The sequence below is a fragment of the Zeus faber genome (assembly GCF_960531495.2).
Source record: "Zeus faber genome assembly, chromosome: 9".
NCBI classification, from domain to species: Eukaryota; Metazoa; Chordata; class Actinopteri; order Zeiformes; family Zeidae; genus Zeus; species Zeus faber.
This window is the reverse complement of record NC_137197.1, coordinates 13,094,917-13,121,947: the sequence shown is the minus strand read 5'-3', so window position 1 is coordinate 13,121,947 and position 27,031 is coordinate 13,094,917. Positions and strand designations below refer to the sequence as shown.

The 27,031-nt window shown below is 44.1% G+C and overlaps 1 protein-coding gene across 1 annotated transcript in view; it reads left to right on the top strand.

The window, feature by feature from the left end:
• The window catches only part of pdgfd (platelet derived growth factor d), a 59,755-nt gene extending 42,105 nt beyond the window's left edge, over window positions 1-17,650 (top strand). The window contains exons 5-7 of the mRNA XM_080006472.1: window positions 1,144-1,369; window positions 8,673-8,890; window positions 16,365-17,650. Of these exons, the coding sequence (XP_079862598.1) occupies window positions 1,144-1,369; window positions 8,673-8,890; window positions 16,365-16,499 (579 nt within the window). The 3' untranslated portion in view covers window positions 16,500-17,650. The remainder of the gene's footprint in view (window positions 1-1,143; window positions 1,370-8,672; window positions 8,891-16,364) is intronic.
• The last annotated feature ends 9,381 nt before the right edge of the window (window positions 17,651-27,031 follow it).

The window sequence follows — 27,031 nt, the reverse complement described above, 5'->3', positions numbered from 1 at the left end:
TTTTGTTCTCTTGAATGTTTTTTTTAAAGAGCAAGGATACAACTGTGGGCTCTTATGGATACCTTCTTCATGTTCAATTATTGATTTTATGTTCTCAATCATTTAGCAAGGGCATGATTGGATGATTGGATTCTTCCTTTTTTTAAAGCTGGAGCTATGTCTTAAATTATAATCATTTTAAGTGCCTGTTATGACGGGTTAACCCTGTGACCTGGTCTCTCAGGCGTCCCCATAAATCTTAACGCAAAGCCTCAAGTGGTTTATAGACGTTGCAAAGCCCGGCTTTCCGGGCTCTGATTTAAATCCAAGGTCCATCACATTCTCCATTAGCTCCAAGCCGCCGCATCGCTCCGATGGCTGACCTTTCCCCTCCACCCCGTTCTGTTGTCACTGCTGAACACAGCGATCCTAAAACCTCACACCACAGTTAGTCATAATATTGGTACAAACCCTCCACAATGTGTCTTGACTGGAACCACAAACATCCAATTCAATACATGCTGTAGGTCCACAGATTATCAGATCATCAATTTTGGCTTCCTCTATCTTCTTATCATGGTGTTTAATTCACTAAAATTTTCATGACGTCCTTTAGAAGTACTGAATACAAACACTCCTCTTGTGGAGTTCCGGCTCTGTAGTCGGGCTGCCGAGAGATTGGGATAGGGACGAGGGACATCTTTCAAGTGGAGCTGCCACAATTATTAAATAAGAACCAGATCATGATTATTTGAGCACGATCACAATCATATTATAAAATCATTAGACGATCATGTTTCCATTCAAAGGGGAATTAAGTCAATTCAATTTCAAGTCCAAGTTGCAATTTGTGCATTTCCATCTGCAAATGAACTGCATAATCAAGTGTCGATGTTCAAATGTTCAATGTCACTAAATGGCAGTAATTCAAAAGGTTGATGTGTATTATTACACCATTATAGGCTTAACCTATGAAAGCGGCATAAAATTTATTGGAAAAACTACAATTAAATTGTAAAACACAATTATTTGTATGATAGTCGTGGTCCGAAAATGTCATACGATCGTGACAGTTCACTTTCCAGTTGAAGGCAGGTGCCAAGCTCACACTTTTAAAAACCAGGCTTGAGCGGCTCTCGTGTAAAGTTTTTCGGCGCTGTGCAGGCCAGCGGCGTCATGCAGGACGGGGGCCACGGGAGCATGGCTGTGACGGAGGTCCCGTTCTCCATGGAGGATCTGGACCGCACCATCGCTGTGTTCGACACGGTGGAGCAGCTGCTGAGGGGCCTGAACCCCGACACATGGAGGCAGGACCTGGACAGCATCTACACCCAGACCCATCTGCACTACAGATCCAGGGCCTATCACCTGGCCAGCAGGCACAACAAAGGTAGGATCGAGGGGAGTGGTTAGCGATTTTAAATTTATTTTGTCTGTTTGTTTGTTAGTTTTCATCTATCCAGGTTGGTTCCATGAAGTGCGACAATCAATGTTTTTTTTACTACCAATATGTATTAATTACATATTGGTAGTAAAAGTATTCATCATTAAATTCAAAACGACACAGGCACTAACAGAACTGCACTATCACACAATCAGGAAAAAACAAAACTCTGTGTATGTGTGATGTACAAGCTTGTTGTACAAGCACAGCAGTTTGTTTAAATTGGCAAGAGCGCATCCCCATCCTTCAGATACCAGCGTGATGGTGATATCGCTCCGAAGCCTGAACCCTTCGAACCCTGCAGCAGCGTCGCTCTATCTACAGTATTGCATATCTACCCCCCAACATCCATCTAATGGCTATCTTGATTGAGTCTCTCTCTCTCTCTCTCTCTCTCACACAACTTAATATTTAAGCTAAATTAATCTTGTTTAACCCGGTATGTGTGTGTGTGTTGCAGTGCCATAGGTGGGTGCTAGATGCTGCAGGTCCCTGATACATTGTGCCAGTGTGCCTCTGTCTAATTGGAAATTCAACCTGTGCAGCAGAGCAGCAATATGCGACAGTCAGCAACTTAGCTTTGTTTTCATTAACACACACACACACACACACACACACACACACACACACACACAGAGACACAGACACACACTAGCACGCGTCTGACAGTAATATAAATTGGAACTGCAAGCTACACTGCAAGAAACGTAGTTCCTTACTTAATAACCCCCCCAACACACACACACACACACACACACACAGTCTAGCATTCAGAATCACAACACAGTACACATATTCCATGCATTACACAGAGCCTCAGCTTCAGGCGTTCACACCAATACCAATGCATCAATACAGTAACTTATACAACGCACACACTCACACAAACCACACACACGCCACTCATACACTCGCAGGCTGCTGCTCCGTGCATGTGAGTGTATGAGTGGCATGTTCATTCTGCACAACTCTCTCTGTCTATCCCTCCATTCTCCTCCTCCCCCTGTTGTCTCTCTCTCAGGGGATAAATTCCACACCACTGCCTTCTGTAGATTACACTTATTCCCAGACACACAGGCTCAGACAAGAGCATACATGTACACACACACACACACACACACACACACACACACACACACACACACACCAACTGTAGTAGATGTGATATGCAGAGTTAAGAAACATTGTAACCATTCCTCAGACCTGACTTGCAAATCACACACACGCACGCACACGTACACGCACACGCATACGTGCACGCACGCAGCCACGCAATCGCGCGCGCGCACACACACACACACAGTGCTCAGTGCACAGTGTTATGGCAGTATTTAGGGTTTCCCGCAGTCTCGTGTACGTAGAGGTAGAATGAAATGCTGGTGAAAATAGAAAAAACAATTACATGAACACCATAAACATATATTAAACCGAAACACACAAAACACGCTGTCATCAACACCGACTTCCCTCCCATCGGTCGTTTTGGGAAACCCAGCAGTCATAACACCCACAGCAGGAGTAAAGTGATTGAGCACCTCTGCACTCTGCGTTAAGCGTGAAATGTAGAGGAGATTTCGACACTTTGGCTGCCGGCAGTGTTACAGGGAGCGGCCTAACTGCTCGTCAAGTCAGATCGGGTTTATTTGGGTAACCCTCTGTTAGAGGGCTTTACAGGTCCACATTTATAAGACATGAGCACTACATTTTAAAATGAAAAAGGGTTTTATTGCTTGCAGTATAGCTAGACGTGCTGTAGTTAACATAGTAGAGTCAGTAAGAGAAAAATACACTGTCAAGAGCAAACAATAACACAAAAAATTGGTGATTTTGAAGATGATTATTTATTATAATCTGTTTATTGCTATGAGGTGCCATAATGACAAAAAATTAAACAACAACCTCGTTATTCATCCAATATTCATCACTTACACAGCCAAGATGATTTAGTGAAATATTACAAAATAAAATGTGTAAGGTTTTGCAGAATGTGAGCAAACAAGCAGCACTGACGTCCTCTACAATGAGCCCAAGCTGTTCCCCATTACATCAGTAATCCAGTCATGTACAAATTGGATAACAATTAGGGATGCAACTAGGGCTGCTTCCTGAAAGTCGACGAGTCGAATCATCAGTTGGAAACCCGTCAGTCGACTGAGATTCTTCAAGTCCAGGAGTGTTTTTTTGTTTTTTTCCAGTGTGCATTACAATAACAAGATAAAATAGATAGAAGCTTACAAAATGCACAGGGATAATATTTAAGTGGGGAATTATAAACAAGGGGAACCATCATATATTTTTATACTTGTGAAACGTCACTCCGTGCTCCCGATCGCAGAGAGCAGCAAGGAGAGCCGTGCCCCGTTCCCCAAATAAAACAAGTAAGAACACTATGGGGGCGGGGCACGGAGGAACAGGGGCACGAAGGATTATTTTCTGTGCATAACGCATGAAGAGGGGGTGAGAGTCACAGAGAAGGTGTCCCCGTTACGCCCGGTTTTGTTCCATACGTACTTGTTTCATTCCATAAGCAGACAAAATAAAAGTAAAAGTAAATGGCAGGCGCCCCATCGCTGGCGCACACATCGTCAGAACCGTCGGAGAGAGGCGGCTGTGCATAAAGCTCCCGATGGCTCCCGCTCCCCTCAGGGAGGCGGCCGCCCATCTCGCCGACAGGAAGAGCGCCACGCCCGTACGCTGGACCGACGCATCCAGTGGACTTCCACCGTAAAGAGTGCAATCAATCAAGGTGTCCGGTCAGAAAATAACCCCCTGGGATGGCTCTGGGGTGTCTCTCTTTATTATCAACTTTTCTTCAGACACCCTCTCACTCGCATGTCTCACTTCCCTCCCTCTCCCCTCCTTCCACACTCTGACTGACCGCCGGGAAATTGCCCCCTAGACACCTGGGCCAATTACCCACTATCCTAGACACCTCACCTCCAATCAGAAGAACTTATGCAATTTATAACTTCCCAGTGAACTTCAACCCCCTTCTCCCCCCTTTCCACACAGTCTTACACACACAGCGTTACACTAGTTATATATGGCTACTATGACTACTAAAAGCATTTTTTTTTTTTTTACATTTTTTTCCTTCTTTTAACTTTCTTGTCTCTTTCTATTTCTTAAATATAAAAATACCAAAACCGTACTGTCGCATGGCCCCGAAACCAGGATACATACCGAACCGTCGACCCACAGTACCGTTGCAGCCCTAATATAAAACAAAATAATAGAAAAGAAAACAAAATGAGGCAAATTGAATGGACCCATTCACCCCTATGACATGTTTAATTCCAATCCACTCCACCATTTAGTTCAGGAGTGTCAAAGATACAGACTGCAGAGGGCTCTGATCTGGCACGCAGGATGATTTGGGAAAATAAATAACTGCACGAAAATAAAAAGAGATGCACAAAGCTGACTTAAGTTGAGGAGTTTAGTTGAGGTATCCAAGATGCAGCAGAGACGTGAGAGCAGGTAAAAAAAAACCTGGAATTTATTTTCAAATATAAAGTGTCAAATTTGCACGACACTTTACTTTGTACTTTTTGTACGTTATCAACCCCGAAGAGCATCTAAGTGGTCTTTGTTGGTGGTGCTCACACCAGCAAAATCGAATCCCTCCCACATGCAGTCGCATTTTGGCCAACCCGAACTGCCACCCTGAGCTTGACAACCACCCGATTTAATGTACAGAAGAAAAGCATGTTAAATATAATGTAGATGTGCTGAAACCGACGTGTACCGAAATCTCCCTTTATGATCTTACCTCCTCATTTTACCTCTTAATAGACACGCACTCCCCAAAAGTAGACACAATTTTTTTCCTAATTTTGCCTCTCACCACATGCTGAGGAGAGACACACACTGACTGATGTGGAGCACTGCAGAGCTACGCCGGTCCCAAACAGTCATTAAAGAAGTCTGTCTTGGTGCATCTGCACATCAAGAGCCAAATTTATTCATGTTGTTCATCCATTGTTTTTCCTCCGTGTCCTTTTTGTTCCTCCGCTACCTTTGCTGTTCTGCTGCTGCTGCTGCTGCTGCTGGTGGGGAGAAATATAAGTCAGCAAACACATTCAATAAATATGGGCAAACAAAAAGTCACCGGCAGTCAAATCAACCACCCAAACGGAGCCATAATAAGTACGATCAATAAGAACACAGCTCCCGTCTCTCTCTCTCTCTCATCACACTGTCTCCCATCTGAACGGAAACCTATCTGTGTGAGATTTTGTTTGGTAAACACTTGCATATTGATTATCAATAGCATGTCGTCCCTTAAGTTATATTTTCTTTTCTCTCTCTCCCTCTCTCTCTCTCTCTCTCACTCTCTCTCTAACAGTCACTAAATTGTTTTCATTCAAAATCATATCGTGTAAGAGTCTCACTTTGTGTTTTCCGGTTTTTGTGGAACGATCTCAAATATTTCAGCCCTTTTGTCTGGAAGCCTTATCCACGAAAAAGGTAAAAGTAATCCACTATGGATCACGGATTATAGATCACGGATCGATTTGATTAACATTTGTTGACTGACTTTGTTGGTACGCGTGGGCGTCTCACGGCAGTCCTTTCGGTTTCTTTCTTCTCTCGTTCTTTCTTCTTTCGGTTTCCTTGTCACTTCCACTTACGGCGGACCAGTCAAATCCTAAACTGAAATCCCGGATTAAATCTAACCGCTCAATTAAAAAAAACAACAAAAAAAAACAACTGTTAAACGGTTAGGAACAGCCTCGTGCTAACGCAGTCCCCGGCGCACATACGGGGATGATGAGGATGATGATGAGGATGATGATGATGATTACCATGCGATAATACACTGAGTCGACCCAAAATCAATTAATGCTCCCTGGTGTCGCTCGCCACTCGTCTCTCTGATTATCCTTTCTCCATCTCTCTCTTTCTCATCGTTACACTCTCTCTGCTCCATCTGGGCTGTCTATTGTAATCCAGATATACTGGGGAGTGACTTTCTTTATGTCTTCCCCACCCCTCTGACCTCCTCCGGCAGATCATCCCAAATGTAATCATCTATTGCCATCAGCGCTCAGCAAGAGCCCGTTTGATGGATTTTATTTTATATATCGTCGTCGGCTATTGTTTACTCTGCTCGACCCCCGTCATCATCAGTGACCCCTGAGAAAGGAAAAGATAAATAAATTGCAGAACATTTCGCGATAGCACGGTGAAAAAAAAGGAGACTTTGCGTATATGCAGGTCATCAGGGGCAGCACGGCTACCAGAGGAGCATTTACTAATGAGAATACATGGATTGTCTTTTTTATTTCTCTCTCTTCTCTCTCTCTCTCTCTCTCTCTCTTTAAGTCTGTCCCCCTCCATTCCTCCCACCGTCACAATCGATGAACGTTACAGATGTGCTCGCCACTAAACTCGCTTCGTCCTTTTATCTAATCTTCTCATCTCGTGTCAGTCATTACGGACTATTTCGGCAAGGTGAAGTAGTGAACTTGCACTGATAGCCTCTCTCTCTCTCTCTCTCTCTCTCTCTCTCTCTCTCTCTCTCTCTCTCTCTCATCTCTCTCTCTCTCTCTCTCTCTCTCTCTCTCTCTCTCTCTCTCTCTCTCTCTCTCTCTCTCTCCTCTCTCTCTCTCTCTCTCTCTCTCTCTCTCTCTCTCTCTCTCTCTCTCCTTCTCTGCTTCTCTGAATTGAGTCGATCCCCACCAGATTTTCCAAAGTGGTCCAGTTCTCTTTTCTCACCATCACACATATCTTTTTCTGTTATTTCTATCTCATCCATAAATGACCTGAATAATACTAGTGAAGTTTATTCAAAAGTATTGTTTTTTTAGTTTGTTTTTCTTTTTTAATTGTTATTAACAAACTCAGCATTTATCCATATTCCTTCGTGCAGGCTTCTTTTTCCCCACTGTGACCCAACGCTGTTGACCAGCTCGCTATCTATTTTATGCTGTCATAATTGCACTTGTTCTTCAATTGTATATTTCTCACGGTTAATTTACTTCCATTTGTTTCTATGGTAGATAAATCAATGCTGTAACATGTAAATACACTGATCAGCAGCAACATTAAAACACCACTAATAACCACTAATATTGTGTAGGTCCCCCTTGTGTAGCCAAAACAGCTCTGACCCGTCGAGGCGTGGACTCCAAGACTCACAAGACCTCTGAAGGTGTCCTGTTGTATCTGACTTTAGCAGTTGTAGACTTTAGCAGCAGATCCTTTAAGTCCTGTAAGTTGCGAGGTGGGGCCCCCATGGATCGGGCTTGTTGTTCCAGGACCTCCCATAGATGCTCGATGGGATCGGACCCTAACCCCGACCACCCACATGTATGGTGGAGAAGAAAACATGATTCATCAGACCAGACCACCTTCTTCAATTGCTACAGGGTCCGGTTCTGATGCTCACGTGCCCATTATAGGCGCTTTCGGCAGTGAGCAGGGGTCAGCATGGACACTCTGACTGAGCTGCAGCAACACAGCCCCATACACAGCAAGCTGTGATGCACTGTGTGTTCTGACACCTTTCCATCATAGCAGCATTAATTTTTTCACCAATTTGTGCTGCAGTAGCTCTTCTGTGGGATCAGACCAGACGGGCTGGACTTCACTCCCATGGTCATGGGCGCCCATGACTCTGTCACCGGTTTACCGGTTGTCTTTCTTTGTACCATTTTTGGTAGGCACTAACCACTGCATACCGGGAACAGCCCACAAGACCTGCTGTTTTGGCGATGCTCTGACCCAGTCATCTAACCATCACAATGTGGCGCTTGTCAAAGTCGCTCAGATCCTTACACTTCCACGTCCATTTTTCCTGCTTCCAACACATCAACTTCAAGAACTGACTGTTCACTTGCTGCCTAATACATCCCACCCCTTGACAGGTGCCATTGGAACGAAAAGGATCAATGTTATTCACTTCACCTGTCAGTGGTTTTAATGTTGTGGCTGATCGGTGTATACACAAAACTGTACTCAGATATATGAATGTGTGAATGAATTTGCAAATATGCATCTGTGTTTGATAACAAATCTGTATTAAAAAAGTCTAGTTCTCGATACATACAAACCGTAAAGTTTCAGCTAATCTGCATTCAGCTGTTTGTGAGTTTTGTCCGTGTTATAGTTTTTTTTTTTTTTTTATAGAATGGAGTCCGTTTCCCAGAACCAGACAGAATAAGATCGAATAAAAACATCCAGTAATAAAGTAACAAAACTCTCAACTAAGTGGTTTGGATTCTCTGTGCTCTCTCTCTCTCAGTCGATCTCGACCGTCTCCACGACGATGTCAAGCGCTACAGCTGCACTCCGAGGAACTTTTCGGTGAACCTGCGCGAGGAGCTGCGTGCGACCAGCGCCGTGTTCTTCCCACGCTGCCTGCTGGTCCAACGCTGCGGAGGAAACTGCGCCTGCGGAACCGACAACTGGAACAACGGCTGTAGCTGCCAGGCTGCCAAGACGTCCGTGAAACTGCACGAGGTGGGGAGCCAGGAAATCTCTCACACTCACACACTGTTTAAGGATCACTTAACACACGAAACGTGAGCGACACACACATCAAAATGGCAACACATGCACGTACAGAGTCACAGCAAGGGGCTGTTTTTACTTGATTCCCCCTCTCTCTCTGTCTCGGTCTCTTCCTTCCATGATGTTTTAATTCATCTCTTTTTTGTATAAACTAGAAGAAAGAAATCCCCCTCGCTCAGGATTTTTCAGAGAGAGAGAGAGAGAGAGAGAGAGAGAGAGAGAGAGAGAGAGGAGTGCGGTGGGAGCAAGTGGGAGAGGAGGGGAAGTGCCGGAGAGGGAGGGAGCATAAAGGGATCGTGGGAGACAAGTGCATTCTGGGAAAACGAAGGGAGGGTGCAGAGATTGATTAAAGGGGAAAAGTTGAAAGGAGGGATGAGAGCGACAGAGCGGTGTAGCCGCTAACAGAGCGAGTGAGAAGTTGAGAGAAAGTGGGATAGCGCCGCATCAACAATGAGGCGGCAATGCACCATCGCTCTCTCTCTCGCTTTTGTTACCTTTTCCGCAGCCCTTTCTTTCAAATCTCTTCATTGGCATCCCTTTGCAATGTATCATTCTCTAACTCTCCCCGGGCCCCTGTCATCCCCTCATTCTTCCCTTTATATTCCCCTTCCCTCTCTAAACCAGCATCTATCGCTTTGCAGCGGGCGACGTTCTTTATCCGTATTCATCCTGTTGTTCATTGTTTTTCCTCTCCTCCCTCCATCTCTTACTCCTTTGTTTTATCATGGGCTCATTATGGAGGCAGTCTGCAGGGGAATCGAACCGGGCTTCTCCCGCTCCCTGCAGTTGAAAGCACACAATAGGAATCCAGACACAGAGAAACGGGATTGGGGTCAGAATTGTGTATTTTTTTTTTCCTAATTTGTGAGTCCGTGATGGGAGTTTGCCGGAGTGTGTATTCTTGAGTACATACTATTGTGTGTGTGTGGTGTGTGTGTGTGTGTGTGTGTGTGTGTGTGTGTGTGTGTGTGTGTGTGTGTGTGTGTGTGTGTGTGCGTGCGTGCGTGCAGCATGTGATGTTCTTCATTTCTTTACTTAAGAAATCAAAATAGCAAAGTAACCACAAAACACGCGCCCCACACATACAGTATTATATCCAGAGGAAGGACGTGTAAACAGTGCGATGAACGGAAAGAGGGGGTAGAAAAGGAGAGAGAGAGCGACACGGAGGAGAGGGAGAGGAGAGCGATTCAGAGCCTCTCCACAAAAATAGGCGGACGGGGTTAAGCAACGGCTTCCTCACCTGAACGAAGCTCCGGAGAAACACATTACTCACGCCACTGTTTCGGTTGAGGAACGCTCTCACATAAATCACGCGCGGGTTCGCTGTGATTTACCAAATGATTTCACTGCATCTGTTGTGCAGCAATTTGTTCTTTCAAACTACCCTGACGCTGGAGGCGGCAACTTCTGCTCTCCAGGCGTTTTTGCTTGTAATGATGGAGTATCAATTTTCCGATGCTATATGCGGAAGAGCTGAAATAAATCGGCACGCCTCTGCCGTCACCCTGATTCAATAAACCTGAAGACATTCACCTGCCGGGTTCGGTCTAAAAAGGCTGAGCGTTTAATACCCACACAAAGCCAACGACATGTCACACGTGTGGGTTTTTTTCTTTTCTTTACGAACCTATCGACTTTAGACTAATGTGTGAGACAAAGGCTTTGCTGTTTCTGGACAGCAACGTTTCGGAAACACTCACTTTTGAGGGAGCATATTCACGGGTCAACAAACCAATTTTTTTTTCCCCCTTAACCGCCAGTTACATTATTTTTACTACTTATTACTTATTATTTACTAATTGTTGTTATTGCATTAATTCGCCTGCAGGTAAAGCTACGGTTCAGGTTGTAGGTGTAATGTATGTTTCTTCAATGGACATTTCTAAGTGTCTAAGTAAGTGCATGGCTGTGGAAAGGGGATATAAGATTATGGGATACGACTGTGTGTTTGAATCTAGAATGCATCTAAACGTATATATTAGATCTACAGCGTGGCACTGAACCTCACTCAGTCGAAGGTTTTGAGGTGGTGGTTCTACATAAACATCCCTCTCATAAAAGCCTGTCACGCTGATAAGAATTTTCTTGCTGTTTCGCAACGATCGCTGTGGAGTTGCTACGGATAATGTGAGACGTTCGATCACTAACCGGCCATTACATTTTTTAGAAAGCTTGAGTTGAGCTCTACCCATATTTTTGTGGGTAATATCGTCCGACATGGTCGCCGTCATTGGGACGGTCAAGATCCGCCGGTAAACAAATGCAGCGTGCGCTGGGGGGTGTGGGCCCCTTGACGGAGTCGACTGCGCCTCCCCCGCCTCCGAACCGCGCCTATTTTTGTAACTTTAAAGTAGTGTAATAAGTAACTCATTGTTTATTATTCTAAGGTTTACGTTTGCTGAAGCTCTTAAACTGTTTAGGTGAGTTGTTTAAATGTTCTCATGTTTTTTGTTATTATTTATCATTTTTTAATTTTCAAATAAAAGTTACTTACAGAGAAACAGTCGTTTTTCTTTACAAATCAAGACTTGACAGTCGAACAATGGCATGGCCGTCAGCGCTGGAAAAAAAATACGTATGTTTAAATCAAAAATTGAATCGGATCGTGACCTTAAAATCGAAAGTCAAGTTGAATCGTGGATTTGGAGAATGGTGACACCGCGAATACATATGCAGTCAGTGCTCACCGGAAGAACCGCTTCGTTCTACCTTCCTGTTGTTGTTCATTTTGCTGCCATCATCACTGTCTTTACTTTTCGCTCTTTACAGACATTTGTGGTGTGTGATGCTCTCCAGTGCTGCCAGACTTGATGTATGATTGACCTCTCTCTCTCTCTCTCTCTCTCTCTCTCTCTCTCTCTCTCTCTCTCTCTCTCTCTCTCTCTCTCTCTCTCTCTCTCTCTCTCTCTCTCTCTCTCTCTCTCTCTCTCTCTCTCTCTCTCTCTCTCTCTCTCTCTCTAGAGAAAATGTTAAAATAAAGATGCTTTAAAAATCAAAAAAATCTCTCTCTCTCTCTCTCTGCTCTCTCGCTCTCTCTCTCTCTCTCTCTCTCTCTCTCTCTCGCTCTCTCTCTCTCTCTCTCTCATTGGGATAATTTTCTATGAACCAGAACAAAAATTATTGGCAATGGCATTTCAACACAATTAAGATAAATGAAGCTGAAAGGCTGCGTTCCTGCCGTCTTTCCTCACCCAAACACGTTCATTCCAACCTCTCTTTGTATTTTCTTGTCTCTCTTCCTCCCCTTTTTATCTTCCCTTTCAGGGGCGCTTGTGGATTTTTGTTCTGTCACTGTTCAGTCCGAGGCATTGGCATTGCTCCCTTTTGTAATTTCAATAATGAAGCTTTAGAGTTGCTTTGGAGGGATGGAGTGATGGGGGGAGGGAGGGGGAAGAGATGCTTCCGAAATACAGAAAATCTTCTGACATGGCTGGTAGGGTAAGTGTTAGAAGCGGTTCCTCAGCAGCAAGGATGTCTTGGATGAAAGGAGTGATGGGGTGTGGTGCATGTTGTGTCCAATTTAAGCTTGGAAGTATTTTTTTTACCAAGGGACCACTCTCTGTCCACTTTTTAAAGAATGCAGAGCACAGAATTCTGCATGAGCTTGTGTCTGCAGAACTTCTATGTTGTGACGGTGAATGTGACCATATCTGCCTTCGGGGCTTTAATTTGCCCTCATTGGGGAAGATAGTGGACATGTCTGAGCCAGGCAGGATAATAGAGATGAAATGGTAACCCCCCTAAGAGCTATAAGATAGAGTCCATTAGGCTTGGGCCGATTTTCGATTTGAATGGAAAATCGCACTATTTGGCGAAATCGAAATATCATCCCCCGTCTCTCCATCCGCGGGACCACGGGGAGCATCGGACGGCTGTATGTGGACGAACGCACGCAACAGCGAGGAAGCAGATGGAGGATACGAACGTGGTGGGGCGGATGGTTCGGTGATTAAGCTGCGGCTCCAGGTTACTACTTGCGCTTTGACCGTTTGACGCTTAACAACCAGTTCACTCGCTCATGCACCACACCTCGTATTATTTTACGCTGGGAATCCCAAAATTTGTAAAATTCCTTTTTTTTTTTATTTAACTCTAGGCGTATATTTTCGCCCTCACACTAGTTTGGCGCTCGTCATTGTTCGCACGATGAACAGGAGATCCCTTCCGCACGCACGTCACGATAACGCCCACACCCGATTTCCTAGTTGGAGTGGCATAAAGGCATCCATTCTCCGTGATCCGGCATAAAGGTTCACCGTTTCTACAAAGAAAACAAAAACAGAGTGTTTTTTTTATTGTAGATGTATTCATTGTAATTGAATCAAACCAAAAAAAGTGGCGTCCGCAACCGCGTGTAATGGGAACACTTTCTTGGTCACACCCCCGTCAACAACAACAATAACATTGTGTTTCGCGATATTAGGGCGGGGCTGCATCGTGATTTAAAAGTGTGGATATCGCCCAAGCCTAGTGTCCTTATTAAAGGATAGGTTCCAGTTCTTTCCAACCAAGGCCCGACTAAAAAGTCATATTGCATAAGGATCACACCATTACCTTTTCAGCAGTTGAACAGCCAACAATGGCAGCAATAAAGTATGGTTAACGTCCCTACAGAAAAACAGGAAACTCTCTGCACATTCAGGCTTTTTTATGTGGTGCCAAAAAGTGGTTTTGTTGGGTTTTTGTCCCTCTTTTCATATGTTAGCTGGATTGTTACAGCGACTGCATTGCACTTCCACAAAGAGGAAACCAGTGAACTGCAAGACAAACTGGGCAAATTGAAGTTATGCTGCGTTGTGGAAGCGCAGTTTGTTCAAGGTGCTGAGCCAGATTCAGGACGCACCACCGCGGAGGACGGGGGGAGTTGAGTTAGGAAATGAAGTCGGGACAAAGAAGACGGAGAGATGGACAAAGAGCGGGTTCCCCAGCAACACTGGGTCAGGTGAAGATTGTTATTCCAGGCCAGGTGGAGGATACTGCTGGTGCAGAAGGTGGAATAGCAGAGAGATTTTGGATGAAAGGAAGACAAAGCCCTCTCCGGACAGGGGCTCGGGGACCTGTTTCGTAGGTGATGACCGTGCACGGGTGAAATACAAATGGACCAGACAACAGCAATTTCCTTTTTTCACATTGTCAAATGAGACTTTTATTAATGAGACACACACTTCCTCTGCGCTGGCAGTGACCTGATGGAGTCTTGTTTGTTTCAATTTGCCTGCTTGTTCAGGACTGTGACCTTTGTAGCTGGAACTTCCAGCCAGACATCAGAGTGTCAGACCGCTGATTTCCCAAAAGGCCTTTCTTTCTTGTGACTTCATCCCTGCAAGACCGGGTCCTTTGATAAATGGGCCTGGAGAGATTCTCGGGGCTGAAGATGTCCTTCGATGCAAAGAAGAAATTTTGGGCAGATTGCCATCCACTGTACGATTCATGTACGATTGTGGTCGTGCCTTCTTCATGGCAAACCGTTCTGTGCATTCAAGTGTTTTTTGATGGTGTTCTACTACACGGTGTAGTCAAAGAAAATAATTCCCCTAAAAAGTAGAATATGGGAATTTCATAATCATTGTAACCATTGTTAACATAATATGAACAGCAAAGGGCAGAGTTTTCCTCTGTTATTGCAGTTTAGTGTTGGCATTCAAAAGCCTTTGTAGTGCGGTAAATTGGCTTTATTTAAATGTAACTCACTTGGCCAAGATTCTTGGAAGTACTAGCTCAGCTGAAATCGACACAACAGTACAAAAAACATTTTTTTTTTAACAACTTTCTTGAGGTGAGTCGAGCACACTTTAATGAGGGATTTAGACTGACTTAATTCAATGATCTCCCAGCCGATGGGAAAACATCCCAACACTGTGCAGCATGTGAAATGTGTGTGTACTGTCCTTACAAATTTAGTCGATGTCTTTTATATATTTTTCAGATCTCCCTTTGATTTAGATGACATAGTCAAATACCCTGTCATTTAGGCATAGCTAATTCTAAATCAGGACTAAGGTTAACATTTATAGAAAAAGAAAATACCTTTTTTTTTAGGTAATAAAAATAAAAAACCTTTGTTGCATGGTTAAAGAAAATTAGACAAGTAAGGTAAGCGAAAGCTGTTTTTAAATGAAACAGTAATAAAATAAAAATTCTATATTCATAATGAACCATTTGAAATGAATTAACGGTGTGTGACTGGACTACATATTATTGCAAGTTAGGCGACAGTTTTTTCCCCAGCGTAACTGTGTGCACTCCCTCATAAAAATGTAAAAAATAACTCAACACGTCGAACGAATACTAACGTCCAAATCGAGTAGTCATGGCCATCTCTAACATCGTCAACACGTCGGAGTGTTGCCATTATCACAATATGGATTTTCTTTATATTCTCCCTCTCTAAATAGTAGATTTTAATGTTGTCTGACAATGGTTCATTGTCAGTTAACGAGGGGCGGCTATGGGTCAGAAAAAAAAAAATCTAAATAAGCATCCCCAATCAGGACTAAATAAATGACAACAAATTAGGCCCTTCAAAATTGAATCATTAAACCTAATCAAATAGTTTAAAAGCTTTGAGTTTTGAGTATGAAGGTGGTTAATTGTAGTTGCGTTAGCCTGAATCTAATCAAACTGCAAAAGGCTTCAAGCTTTTAAACCATAAATGGAATTGCGTGTAAATGTGAAATGATTCAAACAAATCTATTTGCAAGGTTGGTGGTAATATAAGCTCCAATGAGTGTAAAACAGAAGAGCAAGACGTTATAATGCCTCCACCAAGATGGTTATTATACGGTCACTATACATTCAAATATACAGTAGCACGGACTACATTAGGGATGGAGCGGCTGCACTTACACAACACCTCCAATGTCACCGAATTCCGATAGAAATTGGCCGGCCGTTTGGGGGACATAGGTGTCGGGACGTGCCATGGTAAATAAGTAAACCCAGAAGTGATGCGAGCGTTGCCTTAGAAGCACAGGTTATCGGTCAAGAAAAGCATTTTCAGTTCACTTTGCTTAAAGTCACGTACAGGTCACAAATCGTCGGACAGAAAAGAAAAAGACAACAAAGACAAAAAGAAAAGAAAGAGTGGGTGAGAGAAAGAGGGAGTTCACCCAAACCTGAGACTCTTCACAACATTCCCGGAACCTGTGTTTGTTTGTGCCAGGAAGTTCTCTGGCTTCTCTTCATGAATCACCAGGCGTCAGGGTAGATGTAAAATAGGGGTTCTGTAAATATGGAGATGGTGTCAGCTGCATTTGGGGAAATGATTGCATCGAATTCTACAAAGGTGTCCTGGGCCTTTACCGAAATTCATGAGCGTGCATGACCTGCCGCTGTTTTTTAGACGGAAGGGTCTGTTAAAGCATAAAAAGATCATAATAATCACCATCCCCCCCCCTCCCCCTCTCCGTGTCCACTGTAGGTGTTGAAATACGCTCCGGAGGTGACGGCTCCGCAGCGCCATCGGAGGCCCCGGGTTCGCTGGCAAATCGACGAGATCTTCCTCACGCACCACGACAGGTGTGAGTGTGCGTGTCCCTCCAGGCCGCCACGCTGAGACGCCCGGACCCAAAAACGGCACGCACCTCCGCACAGACTTCCAAAATGTCACTCCTTCCGGCTTCTGTCTGTACACCGACTAGATAAGAAGTTACACCTTCACACCCACACACACACATGCACACACACGAAAAAAGGATACAAGCTAAATCTAAGCAATCCAAAAATAATACAAATCCTTTCCTATTTGTTGCTGCAAACAGATATATTGAAATGACCTTTTATTATTTGTACATCTGCTGCTGCCCTCTTTTCCACACCTTGTCAAACCACGTGTGTCACAAAGGGTTGGACGGAATGCAATTAATGAAGTTATTGTATTTAAGTAGCTTTTTGCCAAAATAAAACATGACATTCCCACGATCCTGCTTGAGAAAAAGCTGTTTGTTCAAAATAAACAGTGTATTTTGAATTGGGTTAACTTTACAACCCAATGAAACAATTAAATCAACCTTTAAGATTTGAATTAAAATAGAAAATTTAGTCGGATAAAAAAAAGTTGCTCACCCAACAGCTTGTTGGGTAAACAACTTTTTTTTTTGGAGCTTAATTTTAATTTTTTTTTCCCATTAGCATATGTGGTCCGTCATATTTGATTAGAGACGTTTCCAGAGACTTTCTGCGTTTCTCCTCCAGCAGCAGCAGCAGCAGCAGCAGCAGCAGCAGCAGCAGCATGTATGTAGCAGACAGATGGAGGGTTGGAGGCAACGAAAACCCAAAGAGCATTTTATCTCCAAATAAGACTGGAGCACATCCCCCAATCTTTCAACACACACACACACACACACACACACACACACACACACACACACACACACACACACACACACACACACACACACACACACACACACACACACACACACACACACACACACACACACACACACACACACACACACACACGACCCTCAAAGCCTTTCCTCCAAACACACTATTTATTTATATTGAATTCTTTCCTGTTCCACTTTCTGCCCAGTCCGCCTTTGTCATCACCCTCAGTGTCACCCCTGTCATCCCCCTGTTCTCTACGTGCATTCCTCCCTTCACACCTCCCTCCTTTCCTGTGTCCTTTCCTCTCCTCTCCTTTTCCTCTCCATCGCCCGCCCTCCCTCCTTCCCGCCCGCCCTCGCTCCCCCACACATCAAAGCAGACTGGGTTACGAGTGAAGCCGCGGTGCCCTGTCTGCCACGTGTTTTCAAAGCATCCCAGGGCGTTCCCGGCATTCCAGCTCCTCAAACACAAAGTAAAGAAGAAGAAGAAGAAGAAGAGATAGAAGAAACTACACAAAATGAACAAACCGGGACTGTGTGTGGATTGTATAAAGTATTTGCCTTCAAAGTCGTTTTGATGTTGCAGCCCTGAGAGCTGAGGGCTGAGGCCGGCTTTGTTTTGAACTCCAGACCGGCCATGTGACACACGGGACCGGTCAGAGAGGAAACCGGTGAATTCAGCCAATTATTCACTCACGTTTTGTGTTTTAACCTTACCAAATATTAGCAAAAAAAATAAATGACGACCAGCCAGTCGTCCCGTCATTCTAATTCACTGCTGTGTGAGTTTCACTGGAGTGAAATAAGCCTCAGGAGGTGGAATGAGAGCGATTCTGTCCTTTTTCCCCCTCCCCCGACTGAAAATATAATCGCTGTCTGTCTGTCTGTCTGTGTGTGTGTGTGTGTGTGTGTGTGTGTGTGTGTGTGTGTGTGTGTGTGTGTGTGTGTGTGTGTGTGTGTGTGTGTGTGTGTGTATGTGTGTGTGTGCGTGTGTGTGTGTTCGTGTGTGCGCGCCTGCATGCGTGTGTACCCAGACCTGCTTGCAAAGGGTCAGGAAGCAGGCCTTTTGTTTGAGGGGTGAGAGGTCGGCAGCAGTCTGTGGGAGCTGGCAGTGGATGTAAGGGTGTGTGTGTGTGTGTGGGTGTGGGTGTGGGTGTGCGTGTGTGTGTGTGTGTGTGTGGGTGTGGGGGCGGGTGTTTGGGTATTGTGCGCCTTTGGTGCTGACGTCGCTGCATCCAAACAATTACAAAGGCCACAATGCACCAAGATTCCAAGACGATCCTATCTCTCCCCGTGACCCTTAGGGGAAAGTTTCATTTCACTACTTTCCACGAGGCCTAAAATGCTTTTTCCCCATCGTTTATAAGCTCTCCAAACACACACTGTTGAGAAACGTATCCTTTAACACAAACACACACACACACACACACACACACACACACACACACACACCGCACAGTCTGACCATGGAGCTGTTTTTTGTTCATCTGTACTTGCCATGAGAGTGACCTCATGACCATGAAATCTTAGCTGAGGATTGTCACACAACTAATTGCTGTTGAGAATTTAAACGTCTTTAACTTGTAATAATACATGTCTACATATTGCAGAAGAGCCATAGTTGGCATTGAAAAATTGGGTAGACAGTTCATTTGCCTCAACTGAATTGATTGCGACATTTCTAACATTGGTTTAACTTCCCCTTTGGATGGAAACTTATGATCGCGGAATCAAATTTTTTCACGAAATGATGGCGCCGCGCTCAAATAATTGCGGCAAACGCCAAACGCTCCGTCCGGGTGATTGACTCCAGTTTAATAACGAAAAGGATCTGAAAGGTGGAATTGTCGTCCCCCCGCAGCGCTCTTATTTCCCAACCCGACCAGAGGGGCGGCCGTTAAGGTTTCGCTTCATCCCATAAAGCTTCTCTCCGAAAAACGAGGTGAGTTAGGAGAAGAATATGAGGGGCGTCGTTTCGCCAACCACAAAACATTCCCCCGAAAGTCTCTGTGGTCTGAGGGAAGAGAAGCCAAGGCCGAAGACTTCATTAACATTCCTCCTGCTTATAAAGGAATAAAGTGAAATAATGTGTTTCCACGGAAAATACTATCCATCGCTGCTTTTCAAATACATTGTGTAGCTATGTGTGTGTGTGTGTGTGTGTGTGTGTGTGTGTGCGTGCGTGCGTGCGTGTCATCCTGTGTCTTGGCCAGGACGCCGGTTTAATCAGCACATTCCATTGTTCCGTGTTCCAAAGTGACATTCCTTTCTTTTTCTCCTGTAACATGTTCTGTTTTTCTTTCTTTCTGTTCCAAATTGCCTCATGATACATGGAACACAACATGTTCGCGTTGTTTTAAAAACAAACTTATGTAAGCGCAACGTCCTTGGGTTTATTATACTTTACACGCGACGGAACACCGCAAACTAAATTAAACTACAGCGTTTAAAGCCCACAGAGGTCCATATGGAACACTGAATCCAAAATTATGTCTAATTTCCGTTGTATCCCTTCCCCTGCTTGAGGGGGCTCAGTAAACAGAGCGGAGGAAGGTTGTGGTGTTTGTCACAAAAACAACAAACAAAAATCAGTCTTTGCTGGATTCAATAAGTTATATCCATGACAAAAATCATACGCTTTACCTAAATAATTTATTGTTTTGTTCTCTGTTGTTTTATTGAGTATACCAGCTGGTCATTGTTTTTTCTAAATAAAGCATTTCAAGCAGAACTGTCGCCAACGCTTTGATTTTTTTTTTTTTCCCATGACAAATAAAAACTGACGTGTTTTCAGCTTGGTATGAACTGTAGCTGGCGGTTTTGGGCAGAGGACAATAAAGAAGAAGGTATTTTTCAATATCACAGCGGAGTAATGAAATGTGAGCACCTGCCGGTTTGACCACTGGTGGAAAGCAATAGGAAATGTGCAAGATATCAATGGACGGGAGCGGGAGAGATAGATGAAGGGATAAGAAGTAGATGTATTAACCAAAGAGATGGAAATGAAAAGTGGTGGAGAGGAGTTTGAAGCGTCTCGGTAACTACTGGGAGGAGTGGAGAACATGTGGAGGAAGCCGACAGGACGAGGTGTTTTTCTTCGCCTTCATCTGAAAGTGTCCAAACACAGAACGTACGCTATGGAGAGACAGGTTGCTATGGCAACAAGTCATCGGGTCTAACAAGCAGCGGAACATGGGTAAAGGTAAAGAGATCTAAGTTCTGTTCCAAACTCATGATTGCAGGAATCCAAAGGGCGTCGGTATGAGCCGAGGAAGCGGACCTCAAGTATTTAAAGAGCCCCTTTTTCAACTTCAATCTCATTTTATTTTTCTGGGGGGTTTTTTTTGGAGCCGCAGCAAATACTCAAGGCCCTTTCACGTGAGCAACATCGCCCGTTCACAGGTACATACAGTAGAAGGCAGACGGCGATGAGGCAGACAGAAAACCCTGGCTAGACAACATCAAGGGATGGACCAGTGGGATGGACCGGCTGCAGTGTCTCAACCCTCATACGCACAAGATTGAGAACCGTGGAGATCCCTGACCGCCCGAGCATCCGTGAGGGCCCCAGAGGTCATGGGGTAACAGGCTGACTGACTGCCCGTGTATTAGAGGCGTTTGATAGTGGGCAAAACACGACTCCGATACCCCCTGAAATGTGACTCTTTTTTTGCCCCCGAATAATGTCAATAATTCAAGGACAATGCTGCCCTTCGTTTCCAGTTTCTGCAAACTTATCTCGAATTTTTTAAGTCACAGCCAGGGAGCCGCTAGGGAGGGGTTGAAGAGCCCCCTGCAGCCCTTGAGCATTCTAGACAATCATTTCCCATAATGTTCTATTATCTTAATGTCCAGAGAATACTTCCTGTTAAAGTGCAGGATTTTTTTCTTTATTTTTTATCCATTTTTGCCACCTCCATCGCTGCCGTTCACCGCTACTTCCTGTGCCAGTAGTTGCCGTGGCGGCGCTTCCTGAGTCCTTATCTTAAGACAGCAGTCTCCCGTGGAAGCAGCCGGACGGTTTATCTGCCAGTCACCCCCCTAAACGGCCTGCGAACCAATCCATCACTTTTGTTGACTTATTTTGCGACCGATTTGAATGATGGACCGCAAAAATATACGATATACTAAAATTATAGGAACTAATGATGGATCGTAAGTAAAATGGCCAAAACTGTAGTAAAAAAATAAAATAAAAGAAAAAGCCTGTCATCTTGAAGCCGGGGTGGAAGCGGGGAGTTGGAGACGCGGCGTTGGCTTATTTGTAGTTTGTTCCCTGGTCGATACTGCAGGGCTTGTTTCTGCATCTGTCAGCAGCCTCTTATCGCTTTTTCCTCGCAGGCAAAACGCTTAAACAGATGCACAAACTCACAAGGTCGCCCGGCTTTGTCCGCCAGACTCCGCCGAGGTTCAGAGGAGTTTCCCTGGAAGACGAAGGCACAAAGAGGCTCGTACTCCTGGAATTAATAAATATTAAGTATCGACTTTCACTCCGGTGCGCTTTTCTTCCCTTCTCTCTCATTCCTCTCCATCTCCCCCTTAATTCCGTCCATTTATATAGTTGTCAATATTTTCGTTTCATTTCACGTCCTCCGCCTCCCTCCTCCCCTCGGTCCCATGATGCTCCCTTCATCTCCATCACTGGAACGCGATGATGTGCCCCCGTGTCGCCATGGAAACCAGCGAAAGGAAAATAACTAACTCATGAAAGGAAAAGAGGGGAAACGTCTCGAGAGTTTCAAATCAAACATATTTTTCTTCTCGACGCGTCCGTCACCTCATTATCCTTCTGTTCCAGCACTCCCCTCCACATAGAGGCTTAAACTGTCGATGAATTTAATTTAAGAGCGGTAGGAGAAGCACGCCAACCTTTACACTTAACAAAATGACGAGTAAAAGTGAAAACACTACATTGACATTTCTACTTAAGTAAAGGTATGTAAGTACTTGTGCTTAGATGTACTTAATTAAGTATTAAAAGTCCAAGTATTTGAGATTATAGTGTGGCATAAAGCGTGTACTGTACCTTTTATTTCTGCAGATGAGAGCTTGTGCAGATCCTGATTATAATTTCACCCAAAATATAAATAGAGTTGGTGTTATAGTAATATAGGGAATATAAAGAAATATAAATATAAATCCAGATCATTATTTATTTCAAACTAAAGCATTGAAGCGGTGTTAAACATGTAGGAGAGTGAAACTTTGAAAGTCTCCGAACCGGAACCGACTTTAGAACAGAAAGTTGAAAAGTACAGGAACAAACTCGGTTACTCGGTACCAGGGGTGTATGTTCCAAATACGTGTGTGTTATCCTATAATCTGCAGATGTGGGAGAAAAAAAAGAAAAAAGGAAATTTCAGTTCTGTGAATATAAAATATATTTATGTATAATGTAAGACACGGGCACAGGCGACGGATGCAAATGAGGGCGGGCAGACGGACAGAAATAGGAAGAGCGGGGGCGGAGAGAAGAGAGGGGGGTGGGAGGGAAGGATGGCTGCGAGACAGGCAGACAGATGATGAGGAGGTGGTGGAGGCCTGATGAAGTCACCAGGGCTCGAAGGAAAAGATGAGAGTGAGAATACCCCCCCCCTCCCAAAAAAAAAAAAAAACACAAGACAGACGGCATGCGACTGTCTGTCCTCCCCCCCAGGAGACGACTCTGTTTCATTTAATTTTATTATTATTTTTATTATTATTATTATTGAGAAAATATTATTATTATAATTTTTTTCATTTTTTATATTTTATTATTATTAAAAATAATGTTTTTTATTATATTGTTATCAATGTTATTATCATGTATTCATTATTTGTATTATTATTATTTTTTGTTCTTTCTCACACCTCAGAGTCTTGGAATGCAATGTACATCACGGATGAAACGATGAAACGTGTCTTAATTCGCAACATCTAAAAAGTATAAAAATAGTGTTCAGCATGTCCGAAAACCAAAGGCAGTGGTGAAAAAAGTATAGACTGAAGGGACTGAAGATATGTCATTAAGTAGAAGTAGCCTACTGTTCTGTGACTGAAATGGTGCTCCACTACAAGTGGAACTAGTGCTATACAAAATATACTTGATTACAAGGACAAGTATTCTCCTCACAAACTACTCAGTGTGTTGGTTACTTTTTAACCACTGAACTTGAATTATCGTTATTTGGTGCGGGGGTGATGTGGTTTAAGCAGCCACACCTGTCTTGGTTCTAGGTAACTGGGCCCAGGATCAGGGTGGCTGTACGCCTGTTACTCATTACATTAATCAACGAGCAACAGGTAAAACCCCCATCCCCCCACACACACACACACACACACACACACACACACACACACAGAGGAAAGGAGCCCTCGTCATACATGTTGTCCATCTGCTCTGGGCTTGTTCCGTCTTGCCCACTGGCGACGATAAAACCGGTGCTTTTCAACCCCATCACCCGTGTCTCTGTGTCAGAGGGCCCTGAAAACACCACTCGGGTGGTGTGTGGCAGGCGGCTCTGCCACAACAGCGTTCGGTCCAAAGGGGAGATCTGCGTATAAAACACATTTCAACTTCTTCTAAACAAAGCACGACATAGTACGCATTATATCCTCTAGTAATCTAAAGGTTGCTGGTTGGATCCCAGGCTCCTCCTGCTAGCATGCTGTAGTGTCCTTGAGCAAGACACTTAACCCCTAATTGCTCCTGATGGCTGCGTCCGTCGATGTTGGAATAATTGTAAGTCGCTTTGGATAAAAGCGTCTGCTTAATGTAAATGTAATATAGTATTCCTCTTATAATAACATCTGATGGAAAAGGAAAATATGTAGACAGTACAAGCATGCATATATATTAAATTATAACTTATTTCTAACTATATTTATTATGATGTCACTACCAAGTAATTACCTCATCTACAGTTATTACAATACCATTACAATATATTACACATACTGCAGTACATCAGGTGCATCAGTACATAGCAGAATACTTTGGCCTGAGTATCCCATAATGCATTGCAACAAATCACAAGGTCAAATGCGAAGGAATGCCTGACGAAAGTACGCAAATGTAGTATTTAGTGTGATATTACATCCCGGAGTAAACAACCTCAGATAGAACCTGACATTATTTCTCTGGATGTCCGCGCAGCCTCCGTCTGCAGCCTTTCCGAACGTGGCCCCAGAAATATTTAGGGGAAGTGATGACTTTGCGGCGTAACATCGTAAAACGTTATTTATAAAAAGAGACAGAAAAGGACCATTTGAACGGCTCCACTGACACTCGCTCTCCTACTTCCTCCCTCCCTCCCCGTCCCTGTTTCCCCTTGTCTCCCCGTCCCATTTTCCTCTCTTTCACACTACATTATAGAACAGCTTTCATTTAGGTATGAATATTATATAATGCTAGTGAATAATAGAGGGAGGCGGTATGTGAGGAATCTGCCGACATAAGGAGAAAATGGACATTTGCTCTCAAGGAGTCTTCAATCACACGTTTGAATGAAATAATCAAATAAAAAGAGACATTCTCAGATCGCAAGTGTTCCATTAAATAAATGATTATTCTAAAGTGCAACTCAAGATAGGCCGTGCAGGGTGTGTGCGCGTGTGTGTGTGTGTGTGTGCGTGCGGTGTGGATGCTTGTGGTCTTTCCAGATCCTCTATTGTCCTCTATCTACCTGTACCAAAATATGGCAGGAAACAATTCAATATTTAAACAATCATGACGCACTGTATCCACACACTGATGAATGTAGTGAGTTGTTGCAGGATTTTGAGTCTTTCCACATTTCACTGCTTAGTTGCTGACTTTCGGGACCTCTGGATGTGAAACGCTTTAACAAGTGTGTAATTTCACACTCGCACGGTTTCTTATCATGATTAAAAATAATAATAAATAAATAAATAAATAAATAATTTTCCTGAAAAGCATTTTGAATAAAGCTTGTTCCCATCTAAAAAAAAAAAAAAGGTTTTCACCCAAAAAATGTAAGTAGAAAAGAAAACAGAGAGCTATCAGGGAGAGACAGCCCGAAATAAAGCAGAGCCCCCAGGCAGGATGAGGGAGTCACTTTATTGTGATGGAAGTGATTCACTGTGTGCATGTGTGTGTGTGTGTGTGTGTGTGTGTGTGTGTGTGTATGTATGTGTGTGTGTGTGTGTGTGTGTGTGTGTGTGTGTGTGTGTGTGTTTCTGGCAGCAGAGAACATTGCAAAGACTATTCAATTACCAGAATTACCTGGTGCATGGACTTAAAGAGCTTAGCTGGAGTGACACACACACACACACACACACACACAGTGCTGGAAAAGTGTGTAAGATGACAAGAGAAAGAAAAGTGTAGATGTGCGTTAGGTTTTAATTCGATTAAGAGCTTTTGCTGCTGAAGTGGTATGTTCTAATCGGGCTTTATTTTGTGAGTTACCAGAGCTCTCACACACACACACACACACACACACACACACACACACACACACACACACACACACACACACACACACACACACACACACACACACACACACACACACACACACACACACACACACACACACACACACACACACACGTGATTCTTCCTTCCCCTGGATCTTAAGGTCGCGACCTCTGAACTGAAAAACATGAAGCGTCCGTCTTCATCTCCGCTCTGTAGTGGAACCATCTTCCTCCATCTTCCCTTCATCACGTAGCGCCCCGCTGGTGTACCATGGGTGGGAGCCTCCGGACGCCCCACCGTGCCATTATGAAACCATTGTCAATGCGTCTTGATGTATTATTTCTCGAGGCCGATAGGAGTTTTTGGCAGTGGGGCTGCAAGGAGCCACTGAATTCTGAGAGTCGACGTTTTGTCTGCTGACGCTGTTTAACTGGAACTGAAATGACTTCACTGCACGCAGACAAATGGCTCATTAATGAGGACGAATCCCACAATCTCCCTTCCCTCTAGTGTATATATAAAAATCCCAAAACATTTTCTCCTTTTAGGATCTCTCAAAACTCTAACCACAAATTGTCATCCCCATATATTTATTATGAGATATAGCCAGTCTATCTACCTTTCCAGTCCTCTCCTCTTTTACCTCTCCGCCCCCCCGCCCTTTCTGACCCCAATAGACCGCCCTCCCCCTTCTTTCCAATCTCAATTCTCCACGTTCTGCCGCCCGACAACCTTTTCCGAATAGGAAAGACGTGACCTCGCGCGCTCTCATTTCCCCTCGCAAGCCTCCTCCCAGAACTCCAAAACAGAAAGAAAACCCAAAATAAACAACACACACAGAAAAGCCTGTGTGCACCTGTACGGATAGAACGCAGGGAGGGAGTGAAGAGAAAGACTCTGATACACTAACCGTGAAAAACAACACACACACTAATGACTGTGTGTGTGTGTGTGTGTGTGTGTGTGTTTTGTCTGGGGTCTGTGTGAGAGGTTGTGTGTGTAAAAGAGAGAGAGAGAGAGAGAGGTTGACCTAAGGACCCTGGAGGTGACAGAACCTGCAGTTAAAGTTTGGGAAAACAGGAAACATATGGAGCGGTAGGAGCCACCGAGCTCACCTCAGCGCGCGCGCGCGCGCACACACACACACACACACACACACACACACACACACACACACACACACACACACACACACACACACACACACACACACACACACACACACACACACACACACACACACACACACACAGACAGACCATTGGTGTATATTCATATCTTCATTTGGAGACATCCATGTTGCTCAGCGTTTCAGTCTATTAACTGTATCTTCAC